Genomic DNA, 18,977 nt, shown 5'->3' with positions numbered 1-18,977 from the left:
CTGAAATTTTTACTGTCTCCATAGTTTATCCTCTTCCAGAATGTCATATAGTTGTTGGAATCACACAGTATCTAGCCTTTTCAGATTGGCTTCTTTCACTTAGTGACATGCATTTTCGGTTCTTCCGTGTCTTTTCATGGCTTGATAGCTCATTCCTTTTTAGCACTGAATAAGACTCCAAGGTCTGGATGTATCATCATTTATTTATTCCTTCATCTACTGGAGGATATCTTGGTTTGCTTCCAAGTTTTGGCAATTATGAGTAAGCTGCTATAAACATCTCTGTGCAGGTATTTGTATGGACATGTTTTAAACTCCTTTGGGTAAATACCACAGAGCATGATTGTGGATGGTATGGTAAGAATATGTTTCTTTTGTAAGAAACTGCCAAACTGTCTTCCATGGTGGCTGTACCGTTTTTCATTTCCACCAGCAGTGTGAGAGCTCCCATCACTCCACATCCTCACCAGTATTTGGTGTTGTCAGTGTTTTGAATTTTGGCATTCTAGAAGGTGTGTAGTGGTATCTCGTTGTTTTAATTTGCATCTCCTTGATGACATATGATGTGGAGCATTTTCTCATATACTTATTTGCCATCTGTACATCTTCTTTGGTGAGCTGTCTGTTAAGGTCTTTGGCCCATTTTTTAATTTGGTTGTTTGTTTTCTTCTTGTGGAGTTTTAAGATTTCTTTGTATATTTTGCGTAACAGTCCTTTATCAGATGTGTATTTTGCAAATATTTTCTCCCAGTCTGTGGCTTGTCTTCTCATGCTCTTGACATTGCCTTTCACAAAGCAGAAGTTTTTAATGAAGTCCAGCTTACCAACTGTTTCTTTCACGGATTATGCCTTTGGTGTTTTATCTAAGAAGTCACCCTCCTATCCAAGGTCACCTAGGTTTTCTTCTGTGTTATCTTCTAGGAGTTTTACAGTTTCGAGTTTTACATTTAGGCCTGTGATCCATTTTGAGTTAATTTTTTGTGAAGGATGTAAGGTCTGTGTCTCGATTCATATTTTTGCATATGGATGTCCAGTTCTAGCACCATTTGTTGAAGAGACTATCTTTGCTCCATTGTATTGTCTTTGCTCTTTTGTCAAAGATCAGTTGGCTATATTTATGTGGGTCTATTTCTGGGCTCTCTATTGTGCTGTGTTGATCTATTTGCTTGTTCTTTTGCTAATACCACACTGTCTTGATTACCGTAGCTTTGTAGTGAGTCAGGAAGTCAGGCAGTGTCACTCCAGCATTGTTCTTCTCCGTCGACATTATGTTGGTCCTTCTCGTCGTGTGTGCTTAGAATTGGGGAAGGGGAAGTCTCTACTTGGCTTGATTTATAAATTATGTCACAGGGGCACAAAATAATTTCCTAGAGACTTAAAGAATTGATGTAGCTTATCAAGATGCCTCCCTCTAAGGAAAATTTGAATCATTTTATTTTAGACTCTGGGAGCAGAACAGTTAAAATATCAGAAGGGTAACTTGGATAGCACAAGTGGAGAGCATGAATCTAAGGGCTCTTGAGATGAGAAAAATCACATGATTCATTTCCTCAAAGACAGATTGCACAGAGATAGATATAGATAGATGACAGATAGATAGATAGATGGATAGATAGATGAGTAGGTAGGTAGATACATAGATAGATACATAGATATTAAAAAGACAATCTATATTCCAAATAGAAAAAAGTAATAACATTTAAAAAATACATTGGACACTATGCCAACCATTGTGTCTTACATTATTTCTAGTCATTGAAATCACTCAGTGAGTTATGCAGTATTATTTTCCTTTACACATGAGTCTCAGAGATGTGAGGTGATTTGTCCAAGACCACAAAGAGTGGAAATTCAGATTAGACTTACGTGGCTCTGAAGCGCGCCTTCTTTCCATTATGTCATATTTCATAGTTTTTGTGTTTTATCAAAAAAAGAATAATTTTCACTGAATGTTTGTGTTTTGTTTAATAGCTCACTATATATGTCCAGCCAGAGCAAAAGCACACAGCTGAATATGCTGCAAACATAACTAAAACTGTGTTTGATTATTTTGAAGAATACTTTGGTATGAATTATTCTCTTCCTAAATTAGGTAAGAGTCATTTTTTATTTCTTATTTTTCACATTGCCTTTGTTTTCACCTAAGTTAACTCACTTCCTCCATTTTATCATCCTTAGTTGATAGTCACCCCTAAGTCTTTTTGTTATATGCTGACAATACGTGTCCAATACTTAGTAGATGCTGAAAGATCCAGTCTGGATCCTCCAAGAATAATGTCTACACTCTGTTCTTAACCTGATTGATGTATAGTCTTTCATTTCCAAATAAAGATTAAAGTATGTGCACACAACTGCAGATGTTGATAATGAGGGAGCCAGAAATAGCAACTGAGATCAGTTGATTTCCCAATACCCACCCCGATAGCTTACATTGTCTCCCTATCATCAATGAGTTGGGAAATAATAGGGATAAATGATGCTGTCAGAGTCCCATGTGCTTCCATCTTCCCATTCTTGTACAACATTAATTCTAGATTCTCCAGAAGTTAAAATGAGACACTGGTGCTCCTTCCATAAATAATTTTTTTAATATTGGGGGCATGTTTTACTTTTAAAATAAAATAAGGTTATAATCAGAATGGTGTGACACTTCTATCAGTAGCAGAAATGCTTTATTAGTAAGCTTGAGTAGTAGTAGCAAAGACTTTAAGGGTAACACCCATATGGGTGTCTGTAGGGATGAAATTAAGGCGACAAGAAAACAAACCAACCAACAACTGACTTCTCCATTTCTGTTTCTGCCCTTACTTTGAGAAAGAATCAATGCGAAGCAACTGGAAAACCAAATTCTCTACATGGGAATGTGACTCTGAGCAAGTTTGTAGATGCCTCATTTCTCTTCAATGGAAGTGGTTCCATTTATTGATTGGTTAACAGCTGGAGAAAGAGAAAGAACTTTTCATCAAAATCAGAATAATATTTAATAAAATGTTAAGCACATTAATTTAAAAGTCTTTTTTCTCTTTATCTCACTTTTATCGCCCAAGATAACCTGGGAAGCAAAAATCTCACAAACTTATCTCCCCCGTCTCTCCCTCTCTTTCTTCCTCCCTCTGTCCTCCTACTTCTTCTTCATACTTCTATATGCATTTTCAACCCTTTCAGAATTGATTCTATCACAGACTTTCCTTAGAAATGACTTCTGCACTTATTATACCTCGCAAAATTAAATGCACTGGAGGTAGTTAATTATGATGTCAATACTCACCAAAGAAGTGAGTTTACAAAAAATTCCTTTATTTCAAAGATAGGTGCAAATTACACTTATAACATCATGGAAAATATTGGCCCTTGAGGGGAATACTTCTCTATCCTTTAAATGGTGTTCTTGTGACAAAATAACGAAACCTAAGAATGAAGATAACACAAAAAGGTCATGATGCCATAACCATGACCTCCATTTAAGATATATCCATTGTCATTCTTTTATAAAAAACGTTAAGAATCTTCATTTTAACCAGAAAGAAAGGACTTTTTCTTATGTGTTAAACGAAAATCTTATTTTCATTTACATGCCTCATTTAAATTATATGTAATAATAAAGAAATTACATTCTTATTATAGTTCATTAACTGAAGAGCTGTATTCTGTCCACTAATCAAGTCGAACATTTTCTGTTTGGGGATTTGAGATAGAACTGATCGATACTGCCTCTTCCTATCGGGTAGTATGTCTAAGTTTATTGGCCCCAGCAAATATAAGGAATCCAAAGTCTTGATAGAATCCAAGATTTTAGACTGGAAGGGAATTTAGAGAGAATATAATCAATTCCGTGTTGGTCCAACTAATTAAATACATACAAGTGAATGGTAAGCTATTCCATTAGTAGGGAATCAGGTTGACTTCAAATTGTACAGAATTAGAGAAAAAGTAGAATTTTATCTTCTCTAATATTCTGTATCCTTGGATAAAAATATATTTCTGTGCACTTAGAAGCTCTGTATTTCTAAGTCCTTATTTGAAAACTTCACTCTCTTATTCCTGACAGCTTATCCCCCAAAACAGATGCTGTGTGTTACTTAAGTGAAAATCATGAAGAAAAAAAGAGCTAATAAAAATGAAGTACAGAGAGGAACAAAAGACATAAAATTATAGCAGACTTGAAAAGAGCATTGCCATGAGTTTCCTTCTTTAGAAAAATAAAAGACACATTGATATCTGAAGCCAACAGGAAAGGTTCCATGGAAATTTTGAGCACATTAAGACTGAAAAGTTTGCACAAATACGTGATTGTTTTTCACTCCAAGAAATTATTTTTAGCCTTTTTAAAAAGCATTCATCCAAAGAACTTAATTTGGTAAGAAATGTTGTGAACAAGTGGAAAGAATGTATTTCTCACTGGATGCTCTCTTTTCCGTAGATCAAATAGCTATTCCAGATTTTGGCACTGGCGCCATGGAGAACTGGGGGCTCATCACTTACAGGGAAACGAACCTGCTTTATGACCCTGAGGAATCAGCCTCGTCAAACCAACAGAGGGTGGCCAGTGTGGTTAGCCATGAACTTGTGCATCAGGTATGGCATCTTAGCACCGATTAGCTTGTTTTGAGAAGTGGCTTAAGACCACAGGAATAATTGAAATTAATTATAACTTAGAAAATAAATAGCCCACTCAGAAAATCCTGCCTGAAAGTTTTTCTTAGTGCTAACATTTTACCATAAAGGAACTTTTAAGACACCTCGTTTTGCCTTTAGTAAATACGCAAGAGGCCTTCCTACAACTTTAAATGTTCTCAGGAATACCTAAGTAAAGGCAATAGACTGAGGAGAATTTAAGACCTTTTAAAAACCAGGAGAAATAGAGCAGGAAACAAATGCTAAGTACAATGCCTGCCACTTCTGTGTCAAGTGACAAAATTTACGAGAACAAATTACTATTGAAATTTTCTAGGCCTCTCTACCAAAGGCATGAGAATTTAACGCTCTCTTTATTGCTTGTAATTTCAGTGGTTTGGAAATATTGTGACCATGGACTGGTGGGAAGACCTGTGGCTCAATGAGGGGTTTGCATCCTTCTTTGAGTTCCTGGGAGTGAACCACGCAGAAGGAGAGTGGCAGATGGTGAGCCCTGGATGCCTAGGCTCCAGATCTGTTTTCCTCACGCAAAGCAGATGGAAGCCTTTGGGCCAGGACAATGGCCCAAGTGTGGGGCCAAGAGCACTGGTGAATTGGCACTTCCGTGGTGAGAGTGGGGTGGAGCGAGCTGGCTCCACTGAACTGTACTTGCTAAGAGCCCAGGCCCTAGAGGGCAACTGACCCCTACGATCTGAGGATATCCTTGGTAGAGTCACTCAAGAACACGTGTCAAGGCAGGAAAAAAATTTCTAGCTTAGACAATGCCAACTCTGCGTCCAAGAAAGTATCTGGAGTGCTAGCCTTTTGAAAAATGTCTAAGATTAATTTTGTACACGACTTACCTTACCTAAGTTGCTGAGATAGTTGGGTAAAGAGGTAAGAGTGCAAACTCAGTAGTGAGACTCAAGTTCAAATCATGGATGCATCATTTCCTAGCTGCATTACAGGGAAGGTGACTGTGAGCAAGTTACATCTCCTCTTTGAGTCAGTTCTCCCCTCTATGAAAGAACATTGTTCTGTATCTTGTAAGCTTAGAAGCTCCCAACACGTACATGTAATTACTATTACAGTCTTGTGTGTCCCTGAGGGGCCTGGAACAGAGGCTTCTGTGAACTCTACAGATATGCTTTTCCAAAAAGCTAGATGTGTTTTTATTTATACTTAGATAGTGTAAGTATTCTTCTCTGTTTGTGTCTATGAAAGTGTAAGCGTGTAGATGTGTGAAAGTAGAGGACAGGAGGTTCTGTACTGTGTAGACTACTGCCCTCTACTGGACAGAATAAAAAGACAATGTTGAACGCTTGAAGCCCTTGCAGTTTCCACAACCCACTTTACAAAGTGAACCAGTTAATTTGCAACAGTTGCTTCTTTAAAAATCTTAATCTACATCAGGGTTTTTCAACCATGGAACTATTGACATTTTGGGTCAGATAATTCTTTGCTGTGGAGGGTTGTCCTGTGTATTGTAGGATATTTAGCAGCATCCCTGGTCTATATCTACTAGATGCCAGTAACCCTCCTGTGCCAGTTGTCAAATAAAAATTGTCCCCACAAATTTCCAGATGTTCCCATGGGAACAAAGTTTCCTCTAGTTGAGAACCACGCATCTATGTTGAAAATGTCTGATTTCATAATTTATTGAAATTAAACTATATAAATGAAAAATTATTTTGTTCTTTATTTTCTATAAAGTAATCTGATGCCCTTCTTATATTCAGATATTATAAAAAATTACAATATTATATTGTATATATAATATATATTTAACATTTTAATATTCCAATTTCAGTTTCAAAAACATCAATTAAATTTCAGAAGAATTTAGTAAGTAGGCAGTTCTTAAATGACATTTAATCACATGATCCAACTCATTCATTCTTCATTCAGTGAACACCATAGAGGACCCAAAATTGAATAAAACACATTTCCTGCCCTTAAGGAGTTCCTGATTTAAGGTCTGCTAGGTGAAGGGGACACATAAATAAAGATACATTGTGAGAGCTTGATGAGTACCCCAATGGTGGAGCCCATTTTACAGGTGAAAATCTGCTGCCCAGGAAAGGAATATAACTTTCCACTCTCACACAGACAATTTGTAGCACAACCAAGACTAGAGTCAGATCTCCTGATGCCGAGAACAAGATTCCTTCTACTTGCCTGAACATTTTAGGAGTGCAACAATGAAAATCCAAGTCAAAATTCCCTTGATTGGCAGTCATCACTTGACAATAGTACCTTGCCTCTTATAAATGGAAATCACAAAATTGGAAAATACAAACTAACATAGCATGCTCCTTTTTTGGAAAGATTTTTCATTAAGTAAGATCAAGAGAGCTTTTGATATTTTTATAACAGAGTTAAACTTCGGAATCTAATTGATTAAGAGTCAAAATCATAATAGCAGCTGATGTGTTAGTTTTCCTTCTGTCCCAGCTATGAGGCCAAATGCTTGCCAGGCATTATCCCATTGAATCCTCTGCACGATTCTGAAATGTAGACGCCATCATTACCCCTATTTAATGGGTGAGGGAACTTGCTTAAATTTACATATTTAGAAAGTGGAAAAACTGAGCTTTAAACCAAGGAAGTCTGACCATGGAGCTAGACTTCTCAGCTGCTCTATTTTGCTGAGAAAAGCCAGGACTGGAATGAGAAGACGATGATTAGAACCAAAGCGAAAGCTAATGTCATCTTCAATCAATTATGAATCATCCAAATTCCAATGATTAGTTGATGGAAAAAAAATCTGCACATCAATTTTCGGCAAATCAACACACTTCCTCACTAATTCTTAGAATAAATCAGTGAGGTGATAGCATCGTTCCCATTGCATGGATATGGAAACAGGGCTTGGAAAGACAGCGCATGTCAAAAGTCACACAGAAGTAATAGACAGAATTCACAGATGCTTGTGTCTTCTTGGCCTGTCACATGGGGGCGAAGTCAAAGGCGTTATTTATAAATAGGAGAAGGGAATGGAATCAGTATAGACCCATCAGTGCAAAATATGACTAATTTGAACACCTAGTGCTTGTTTTAAATAGTTTGTCATTTATTTTCTGCCAATTTGTATTATATAAATGATATTTTGAAATATGAACCAGTTTAAAGGAAGTGCTGTATTTCTTTGGCTCATTCTGCCATTTCAGCTTGACCAGATCCTACTTGAAGATGTCTTACCTGTTCAAGAGGATGATTCTTTGATGTCTTCACACCCAATTGTTGTCACTGTGGCAACTCCTGCTGAAATAACATCTGTTTTTGATGGAATCTCCTATAGCAAGGTGGGGAAAATATGACATTGTTTTGAATGTCTTGCTGTTTAGTGGCTTTTCTTTGAGTAAATGCCTACAAATGGTAAGAATGGTCAGACTATGATAATGGGCTTTGGGAAACAGTGTAGAACTTGTTCCGAGTGTTGAATATTCAGTAGTTTGTGCTCTTCCGTGATATTGATCAATGCTGGTCATTGTCACGGAATAGTGAAACAGATTTTTAAAAATTTCTCTTTCCTCTTCTGTTTATAACAGCTCTCATTCTGATAATTGAATGTTTACACTTTAAGCATCAAATTTTAAATTTTTATTTGATTTTTTTAAAAAACACTAAATCTTCTTTTTCTGCCCATGTGACCAGTGAGAAATGCCATATATGTGGACACCTTTTCTAGTAGAATCCTTTAGTGCTTCCAATAAGCATTTAAATCCGACTCAGTTTGAAGGAATTACTTTTATCCATTTTAAATAAGATGACTTTGGTAGCGTGTTGTAAAAGGGGCATTTTAATCCATTATAATTTTATGAAATGTTGCTGAAAATCTATAGTGACCCAAAGTTTTGTTACCCATTTTCTCCCACAACATCTCCTGTAGCTTCTGCTCTACACGTATTCCACACCTGCCTGCAAATAATTTAGTCGTTTTCCACCTCGGCCTCTCCTGGCTTAACCACTATGTTAAGTTGCTCTAAAGCCGCTGCAAACTAATACACACATTTTGTTTTCCTGGGTGATAGCTAAAGTTGTGCTTAAGACACTATTATAGTTACTAAAGTAAATACTAGATCAAACTGGCTTAAGTAAAAAAAGCCTCCTAGACACAGAGTTTGAAATTTACAGCAGTGTATTTTTTATCTTCCCCTCTTATATTAGTCCTATGGCATTTTTTCAGGCTTTTTAAATTCATTTTCTTTCACATTGTCAATGATTCCTTTTGATCTGTCTGTTAAAATAAAAATTTCTAATCCACTGATGGTATATTCTAATAATTCACATGAGAAGTTTTTATTTATTGAATCAGTTTCTTCCTGAGTCCTACATACTTCATGGTTTAAGATACTAGGTCAGAAATAAATAAATCTTTCTAAGAGTTTAGCCTTCTACCAGGTACAAAAATAATTTATAATACTTAATAAATTATAGTAACAACTACTAACTTAAATGGTTTTTTGGTCAGTTACTTGAAAATTGATTTAAAATTTTATAAATAGGGCATTTTAGTACTAATGTTAAAATATGTGAAAAGAAAGTAGAGAGCAGAGGTATTCATCAGATTCTTCAGACTAAAGAAAACCAAATGAAATAAAACCACTTTTGAAGAGAAGGCTTGTATGCCTAAATGATACATCTATTTATGTTAAACTATCTGACTAGATAATTCCTCAACTATCTACTCCCCTCTGTGAAATATAATCATTTTTTCCAAAAGTTTATATGTTTAATAAGTAGCCAGAATTTTATCCTGAAACTACTTTCCTTATTCATCAAAGAACATGATTTTTCTGAAACTTTGTTTCTCTTTCCTTAGGAAAACCCCATCTGCTGGTTCATTTGGTGAAGTGCAATAATTATGCAAACCTCATCACTGAAACGATGACCATTTTATCAATGTCTCTTTACCTTTTAGTTGCTTTAGAATCATAGATACATGGGGGTGTGCCAAGTGGTATTTTTATCCTAAAACCATAGAGCTATAACCATGTGATTTGGTAGAATTATCTTGAAGAAATCTCACAAATATGGTCACGAAATGCCCGTCACAATAGCTATCAGTGATATTTGCTTATTCGTTTAATCTGTGACTCTTTTCCATCATAGGGAGCTTCCATTCTGAGAATGCTTGAAGACTGGATAACACCAGAGAAATTCCAAAGAGGATGTCAGGTACCATTTATTGCTTTTGATGATATTAAAAGTAAACTACGCTGATGCATGGCTGATGAGTGTTAAGATATGTGATTAATTAACGACAATTCTCTTTTTACTTTTCCTTTACTTACTCAGGGATGGATAACATAGTAAAACATAGAAGGGCGATTTCACACCTAGTTAAGTGCCTACATTTTATCAGTAATTACCATTTAGCAGAAGTTTCATGGAGAAGTTTAAACAGATTACTTAGTTATTTTTGATACTCTTTACATGTGTAGTAGTCAGCTCAGGCTGCCATAGCAAAATACCGTACACTAGGTGACTAAAACAATAGAAATCTATTTTCCGGTAGTTCTGAAGGCTGAGAAGTCAAGACCAAGACCAAGGTGCCAGCAGACCCAGCTTTTGCTGAGGGCTCCCTTCCTGGCTTGCAGATGGCTGCTTTCTCACTGAGTCCTCACATGGCAGAGAGAGAAGGAGATCTCTGGTCCCTCTTCCTATAAGGACACTGATCCCATCCTGAGGGTCCCACCCTCATGACCTCATCTAAACCTAAAGACCTGCAAGGCCTCATCTCCAAATACCATCACATTGGGCATTAGGGCTTCAGTGTATGAATTTCTGGGGAACACAATTCTGTCCATAGCAACATGATACAAAAACTTAAATCCATCAATAAAGGTCTTTCTTTACCATCTGTAAAAGGACTTTTTCCTTATTACTGGATCTGAAAATGGTTCATATAAACATTCTTATGATGACGGAGTTAATGAATAAAGAGAGGCTGCTTCCTTTCAGAAACAGAAATCACAATAAACTTTCTAAAGCATTTCACACATCCCACTTAAGCTTGTTATCCCGGTGGATGTCGCAGTGTCGTTTTTGTTCTTCTGGCAGACCTAAGCCAATTCTCTCAGGGTTTTATATCATCAGAGTGGCTACACGGTGTCCCCAAAATGGTGCTGCCTGCAGGTTGGCCCCACTGCAGCCTGGAGATGGAGCCGGAATTGTCTTCCTCCCCTTCCCTTCCGTCTGCATCCTCCTTACTGTGACCTCACAGGTAGGCAGCCTGCGCAGTGCTGTGGGCGTCTAGCCCACAAGGTAGCAAACAGGTCAAAGAAGCACCCCCGCTAAGCTTCCCAGAGGGACCCGTACAGCGATCCCCAGGACAGCGTCTGCCCCATTCCTACCGCTCTCACTGCCACCAAGGCTTCTGTGTGGCTCTACTAACGGTTCTCTTCGACCCAACACTAAAACTCCTAGGTGACTGTTCTGTGAGATATAAGACCAGGATTTAGGAAATATTTAGGGAGTACGTTAGTATATTTTACTCCTTTTGTTCATTAATAACATTCCGTGTGGACATTAGGAGGAAAGGGAGAAGCTGTGTGCCTGTTCTTACGTGTACGTTAGGACGTCACGTAACTTCTCCAGCAGCTCAAACTCACACGTCATCGTGTCTTCTCTCACTGTAAGCGCCTTTAGTAAGGAACACTGTCATCCGTACCTTTGCAGACACTCCAGTGCCTAGCAGAATGCATTCCCAAGTGTTGGGTGACCCAAAAAGTGCTCCTTGAATGAGTGAATGAATATCTATAATAAATAATATAAAATATAGAAACAAAGACAATTCCTTCTCAAACATTAACTTAAAAATCCATTTGCATAGTTTTCATTCCAGATTAAATTGTAATTGGTAAGTAACACATTCTTGGAGCCTTCAAAGCTGACTTCAAATTAAATGACTTTTCATATTACCTTTTTTAGAGAGGTACTAAAAGAGTCCTTAAAAGTGAACAGCTATTCTAATAATTCAGTAATAGTCTTGAATTTTCTTTAATCCAGTGTCTTTGCTGTAATTAATAAAAAACTCAGTCCTGACTAAAACTGATACTTCCCTAGTTAAACCTGTCTTCCTCCACTGTATCTGTGACTACGGTGGTGCTACTGACTGAACTAGAATGAACAGATAGTAACTTTCCCTGTAGTTATAATGCTATGGAATGAATTTACCAAGAAACACTGAAACACTTGCTCATTTCCTTCGATCTTCAAACACGAGCTAATATCTGAAAATAGTATATGATCAATAGAGGCCACACTCAATAAGCTCTCCAACCAATTGGAACATCCCTTCAGATAGTTCAAACATCGAACAGTATCCCCCCTCAAGTTATCATTCATGCTGTGACTGCTGCCTCTAAATGCCACAGTCTGTGACTTTGGAGTTTAAGGTCTTTCCTTTGCAAATACTAACTTTCTGCCGAAAGTGACTCTTTATTAGTTAAGCTGATGTGGCGCTAAATCTGGGCATGACCAGCTGTCTGTTCTTTCTCACACCCATCACCATCCCCTAAACCCAAACTCAGACAGCAGATGACGTGCAGAGTGAGGGAAAATAAGAGCAAAGCCATCAACTGGAGAATCTTTAAGGCTGTGCTTGTACATAAAAAAGCACAAGCGATAATAATATATGCTCATAAAATAGGAACTAAGAAATATATCCGTCCCTTCTTTTCCTTCTAGTGTCAGTAGGATCTCTGATCAGACAGGAATGGCCCAGCTGGAACATGCCCTGTCCTGGGATGCTGGTGATAGAAACCACTGTCCCTTCCTTTGGTGCTGAGCCACACCTCTAGTGAGGGCCTGCAATTGAGGGACTGAGGTCAGCGGGACATTTGGACTGCCACGACCTCCTCATGCTTATTCAAGATGAAGAGGAAATTTCTTAATATTGAATATTCAGCGGCACTAATGTAGATAAAATGAAATTAGTACCTTTTAATATGCTGTTTATATAAATGTCCAAACATCCTCTAGTTCAGGAGAAGCAAGAAACTGCAATTTAGAAAACAGTAACAATAATAACTACAGTGACGAAAACCACACAAACTGGTCCAGGATTCGGAATTCTCTTCACGGTAATTTCAGGCAAATCTCTTCACTTCTCTAGGCACCAGTTTCGTTCACCCCCAAAATGTGGGATTTGTATAAAATAATATTTAAGGTCCCTTCCAGCTCCAAGATTGCACGTTTCTAAGCTCAAGACATTGTGAATATACAGAGAAACTCTTCTAAGTTCATTTTAAGAAGATACTATCACTAGAGATTGTCATTAACAGGTACCCATAGTTATAATTATTATTATTCTGAGTATCCAGGTATTTTATTAATATAGAACAAATTGTCTGTGCAAAACTCTGGAACAAATACCTAAAATCGCTGTAGAGTATGTGCCTTTCATTTTCTCTCCCTTCCTGTGCCTGCCTTCCAGTGGCAGTGCTGAGCAGTGAACCAATCAGAACAAAGACCAAGGCAGCTTTCCAGACTGGCCTCAACTCTCTTCTAGGCCTCTTGGAGAAGTCCTGCTAGTATATAGTTTTCTCTCTCTGTGCCTGAAGAGTAATTTAGAAGATAATGTGACTTAGGTACAGTACCTACTGAAAATTATAGCAACTTGGAGTGAAAATGATATGTGCAAAGTCAACCACTGGTTATTTTCTCTGAAGGCTGAAAGAACACTTAAAAAGCTTCTATTTCTTTTCTTCTTTCCTTTCTTTCTTTCTTTCTTTCTTTTTTTTTTTTTGGTGGGGAAGATTGGCCCTGAGCTAACATCTCTTACCAATCTTCCTCTATTTTGTATGTGGGATGCTGCCATAGCACGACTTGAGGAGCAGTGTGCAGGTCTGCACCCGGGGTTCCAAACCCACAAACCCCAGGCCACCAAAACAGAGCACTCAATCTTAACCACTACGCCACCGGGCTGGCCCCAGAGGGTTCCATTTCTATCGAGGACTTTCACATTTTGAACTGGCCAATTCCAGAGAGTAACAGAGGAGTGATACAGCAGGAACTTTGGAAGGTGCCCTGGAGAACCACAAGTGGCAGCTAATTATGAAATTCAGAGAAGACTTGGAATTTTTTCTGATGATATATCACATTATATCTGAAAACTTGTATGTATAGAGATTTTGTGAACAAAATTGCTAAAGATTTGCATTTTCAAAATATTTGAAGAGTGAATCTTTAAAGTGAATAATTTCCTCAATTTATCCATCATCATCATCATCATCATTATTCAAAAGGTTGTATAAGCGTTTCTTTAGAACAGAGGTCTGTGAACTCCTGCCTGGCTGTGGGCAACCCAGTTCACTATCCATTTCTGTAAGGTCTGCCAACAAGATCACTTCTACATTCTGAAATGCCTGAAAAGAGCAAAGAAGGATATTTCACAGCATGTGAAAGTGATCTGGAATTCAACTATCAGTGTGCATAAATAACGTTTTATTGGCAGACAGCCATGCTCCTTCATTTACATCATGTCTGAGGCTCTTTGTGCTATAGAGGTGGAGCTGAGCAGTGTCACAGAGACTGACTAGCCCACAAATCTTCGCTCCGTGGCTTTTTACAGAACAGGTTTGCTGAGCCGGCTGAGAGCCAAGCTCACCTGTTTTATCTTTGCATATCACCTCAGTCACTCGTTTGTGGTGGGCTCCTCCAATGTCTGAGGTGAGAAAACACCACATCAATGAAGGGAGGGGATGCAGCCAGTCGCGAAGGAGTCAGTACCGCTAAGTGAAGATCACAGAACCGTGGATCTCTCTTCGCAGTGGATCAGAAATACCACGGACTGTTGACTGACTGCTGAACGCTTGCTTACCTTTAAGTAACTTATTGCTTGTCCTGTAAAAATTAAACTCTTCCTCCCTTGGTCACAATGCCATTAGACTAAAAAAGAGAGCTATCTCATTAATAGGAAAAAAATATTCCTTATGCTTTACAAATAAACTATTATTTGTACAGTGTTTTTATAGGTTGCAAAATGTCTTGCATACAGTGTGTCATTGATTTTTGTTCTAGGTGCACTCGCTGTATTATACATTAGAATGAAGCATGTCTAGGGGCTTAGCTTGTGTTGCGGAAGTATGAGAAAAGCAAACATCACCTTCTGAAATACTTGTTTTCTTTCACATACAGATTTACTTGGAAAAATATCAATTTAAGAATGCAAAAACTTCAGATTTTTGGGAAGCACTTGAAGAGGTAAGGAAGAGCATATCCTCAGTTACTTCTTTGTCTGATTAATACATGACTTTTCTTTATCAGATTATACTACCATTTTATTTCCCCTTACTTGTTAGTTAATTAATCGCCATGGTTTTTAGGCAAGCAATCTGCCCGTTGAAGAAGTAATGGACACCTGGACGAGACAGATGGGCTATCCGGTGCTCAATGTGAATGACAGAACAAACCTCTCACAGAAACGCTTTCTGTTGGACCCAACAGCCAATTCTTCCCAGCCACATTCTGTGCTTGGGTAAGGATCTATAATGCATTTCAGGAGAAAAGCAGAAATTTGATGGAAATACTAGTCATTTACTCAGGTCCTGCTCATCAGCATGTGAGTGATGGGTGATGGTATAAAAGCATAGTATCTTTGGGGAAACAAAGGCGTTCCCAGGGAGCTCTGTGGTCTCCAGGTTCAAAACGGAGGACTAAGCTCATGCATCCCAGTGCTACTCTTATCACTGCATAAAGGAAGAGAAGTACGAAAAGAAAGAAACTCATACGAGTAAAGAAAATAAAGAGGTGGGGCTATATGCAACATAGAATTCTAGAAGAAGAGAAGCAGAAGGAGAAATATTGACAGAAAATGAACAAACTGAGGAAGATGCAGCCAGATAAAAGGGGACTTGCAGCAGAGCTGCCCTTCCGTACCCCTAGCTAGGCGCCGGTCTCAGGGTCGGCATGCAGAGTGGAGGCACGAGTGAGAAGCGAGGCGGAAAATAGGGCAATTAATTTGAAGTCTAGACTCAGGACAACTGTGCCAGCCAGACCCCGCCCCCTTGACTTTCCCTTCAGCTACTCCCAAGCCTTCCTCTACACAGGGCTCTCAGAAGTCTAGCAACGGCCCAAGACAAAAGTCCAGAGGGCTTTTTTTTCCCTAAAGAAATTGACTAAAAAAATGGCAGCGAGCTAAGAATTTTCACTTGGTTGAGATGCCCAGAGTAAAGTAGTTCCTCATTCTGGCATTTGTGGGATGGATGGGCTAGAGCTGCCACCTCCCCCTGTGCGAGCACAGAGCTCCCAGTCCGACTTCCCAGTCAGCGGAGAAGATTCTATCAAAAACATACCTCCCTTCTCAACAGTAGAGGGATTACGTACAAGCCACCAAGAATAATCAGTTTAGTCCTTCTTTCTTAAATACGAATGGATAATCAAGGGTCAGGAGACACGTGAAAAAAAGCATAAAAGGTAAAATCCCACATGGACAAACCAAAAAACCTGTCTCTATCAGAAACGTAATTGAGGAAACAGAATATAAATTTATGAAATATATTCGCAGATCAAGAAGCTACTATACTGATTAAGAGCAGAATGTCTTTGAAAGGATAAACTGACAATACAAAAGAGCTCTGGAAGATTAAATTTTTAGTTGTCAAAAAAATTAATAAACCAACTAGAAATAAATTTGGGGAATTCTATAAAAACATAGAGCAAACACACATGGAACTGGCAAATATGAAACAGAAGACAAATATGGAACGTCTAGCACCCAACTAATAGAGAAAACAGAGAAACTTGAGGGACAAATTATGTCAGAGAAATAATAAAGGACACAAGGATTCTGATCAAAAGGCTCCAGTGAGTACACAGTACAAAGAGGAAAAAACAAAAACCAAACACATACCCAGCGACATCCTCAGGAAATTTCACAAAACGAGGCTGCATGAGTTAGCATGGCATTAGACTGCTCCACAGCAACCTTGACCCCAAGAAGAAAATGGAGCGATCATCTACAATGTTGAAGCAAAACATATTTTCAACTCCAATTCTATACCCAGGTTAAACCACGTTGGAAAGCAGAGTAAAAACATTTTCAGACATGAAACCCCAGAAAATGCTTTCCACACAGCACTTCTTAGAAAGTTACAGAGGCTGCACTCCATGGGGGGTGGAGGAGGGAGAGAGAGAAAAAATAGGAACAAATCAAAAAAAGAGGAAGACGTGGGATTCAGGAAACAGTGCGTCCAAGCTAGGAAAGCCATGAAAGGAAAAGCAAGCCACCTGTGATCCCGTAGGCTCCCAGACCATGAGTAAGAGGGAGCGAGGGGGCTAAGGTGCGTGATCCCCCGGAACAAGCCATGCTCTCTCTAGTAGATAGTGTGACTGGAGGATGGAACAACTTGAGGGTTTGGTGAAGCCCCATCAGTTGGTCAACTATAGAAAAGAAAATGAGAAAAGCCAAAATCAAAGGCTGTATATAAAAATCGTAATCCAAAACCGTAAAGCAGGTAAAATGATTTTAAGTCATTGACAGAGTCTAAGACATAGGAGTCCATTGGAGCCTTACATTAGGGGAAATTTTTATATAAGTGACTGAGGGGCCATGACATCAGACCATACAGAAGGAAATATAATTTCAATACACTTTGTGGCCAACAATATATATATAGTGTAATTTCATAAATGTTATTTATTGGCTTTTAACTTTTATAATCAACCAATGGATAACATATGTTAAAATTTTGTTATAGTGGCAGAGTAGATTGTAAATACAGTCTTAAGAGAAAAAGTAGCTGACAGAAGAAAGGAGGTGGAAGCAAGAGAAGAGGTGGAAGGAAGTGTCCGGATGCTAATTCAGTGGTGTGCGGAGCTAGCTTCTGAAGGAGGTGCTGGCCTGTGGGAAGGGTGCAGAGGGAGACTGCGGGTTTTCAACAGCAGTTTTTCTGGTTTCTTGATTAAGGATGTTTTTATTTAAAAATTGCACAAATGAAATTCTCCTGCACATTTAAACAGCAATTACAAACTAATATCAATCAAATGCTCTTGCATTTACGTCATTTATAAGAAACTTCCAAACATCACTACTTTAAATTTTATTAAATTCGATTTATAATTTCAAAATACAAACACCTAAAGATGTAGATTTATATATCTAATTTTTTAAAAACCTTCCTATACAGTTTTATGAATCTGACAAATTAAAACTCATAAATATAGTATATCAAATTTCCTGGGCATTTTCAACATATTAAAAATCAAACCCTGAGCCAGCCCTAATCGCCTAGTGGGTAAAGGTTAGCATGCTGTCCTTCAGCAGCCCGGGTCTTATTCCTGGGCGTGGAACCACATCACTCATCTGATAGTAGCCACGCTGTGGTGGTGGCTCACATAGAAGAACTATAAGGGCCTACAGCTAGAATATACAACTATGTACTGGGGCTTTGGGGAGGAAAGAAAAAGAGAGGAAGATTGGCAAGAGAAGCTAGCTCAGGGAGAATCTTTCCTAGCAAAAAAAAAAAAAAACCCTTAACTTTACAAAATCAGACTTTCCTAGACATTTAAACATGTCTACAGAGTTAAGGTGTTCTAAGTATATCATTTAAAACTACAAATCCAATATGTCATTTCTTCTAATTTGCTAGACGTTTTTGAACATTTCAAATGTTGTAAATGCTGACAAAACATGTAACACAGCCAGTGATCTCAAAACTTATCACACATGTGAACACACTTTGTACAAAAGTCTTAATACCGTATCTATTTCTATATAACTAAATAGTTCTCTTGGTATACATTTCTGGGGTGCCAACCGCTCCCAAGAGAAGAGAACAAAATCAGGATCTTGGCACGTCCAGCCCATGGGGCTGGCCACAGGAACCTGGGCATACCACTCTGGGGACATCTTCCCAGCCCCTGGTTACCCAGCTGAGCGCCCTCCTAGGCTGGATCCTGGCTAAATGTGGCAACAGGGTGCAGCACTGGTCACCTGGGTATCATTCCAGTTTAACCCATGACAATTTTTATTGTCCCTTCTTTCAAATTCTTAACACTTGGTTTGGGTAGAGAGAATTTTGCACCCACCCCTCCCTTCCAGGTGGCCTCTAATCTCCAATGAAAAGACCCTTCACCCTCTTTATCTCTCTCTTAATTGTCTCATTGACTTTATAGTCACTTATATATAAATCATCACAAGATAATTATTCAATAGCAATTAGGATAACGTGGGGAAGGAGAATTACAGATGTGAAGGAGGTGTCTCAGAATGTGTTTAATTTAATCACTATATACTGGTTCTTTTTGGCCAAGGAAGATTAGCCCTGAGCTAACATCTGTCGCCAATCTTTCTCTTTTTATTTTTGCTTGAGGAAGATTAGCCCTGAGCTAACATCTGTGCCAATCTTCCTCCA

The 18,977-nt window shown here is 38.3% G+C and overlaps 1 protein-coding gene and 1 long non-coding RNA gene across 2 annotated transcripts in view; one reads left to right on the top strand and one right to left on the bottom strand.

Annotated features, from left to right (window-relative positions):
* The window catches only part of ENPEP (glutamyl aminopeptidase), a 74,584-nt gene that overhangs the window by 23,102 nt on the left and 32,505 nt on the right, over window positions 1–18,977 (top strand). The window contains exons 4-10 of the mRNA XM_008516585.2: window positions 1,972–2,092; window positions 4,421–4,575; window positions 5,008–5,121; window positions 7,785–7,919; window positions 9,730–9,795; window positions 14,761–14,826; window positions 14,949–15,100. Of these exons, the coding sequence (XP_008514807.1) occupies window positions 1,972–2,092; window positions 4,421–4,575; window positions 5,008–5,121; window positions 7,785–7,919; window positions 9,730–9,795; window positions 14,761–14,826; window positions 14,949–15,100 (809 nt within the window). The remainder of the gene's footprint in view (window positions 1–1,971; window positions 2,093–4,420; window positions 4,576–5,007; window positions 5,122–7,784; window positions 7,920–9,729; window positions 9,796–14,760; window positions 14,827–14,948; window positions 15,101–18,977) is intronic.
* On the bottom strand, window positions 2,656–7,987 carry LOC139081850 (uncharacterized). The gene is made up of 2 exons (XR_011537294.1): window positions 7,816–7,987; window positions 2,656–2,937 (listed from the first exon to the last, which is right to left on the bottom strand). It is a non-coding gene; the product is annotated as an uncharacterized lncRNA (long non-coding RNA).

The sequence above is a fragment of the Equus przewalskii genome, chromosome 2 (genome assembly GCF_037783145.1).
Source record: "Equus przewalskii isolate Varuska chromosome 2, EquPr2, whole genome shotgun sequence".
In the NCBI taxonomy this organism is placed as follows: Eukaryota; Metazoa; Chordata; class Mammalia; order Perissodactyla; family Equidae; genus Equus; species Equus przewalskii.
Note: the sequence above shows the minus strand (reverse complement) of the source record. Positions and strands in the feature narration are given on the sequence as shown.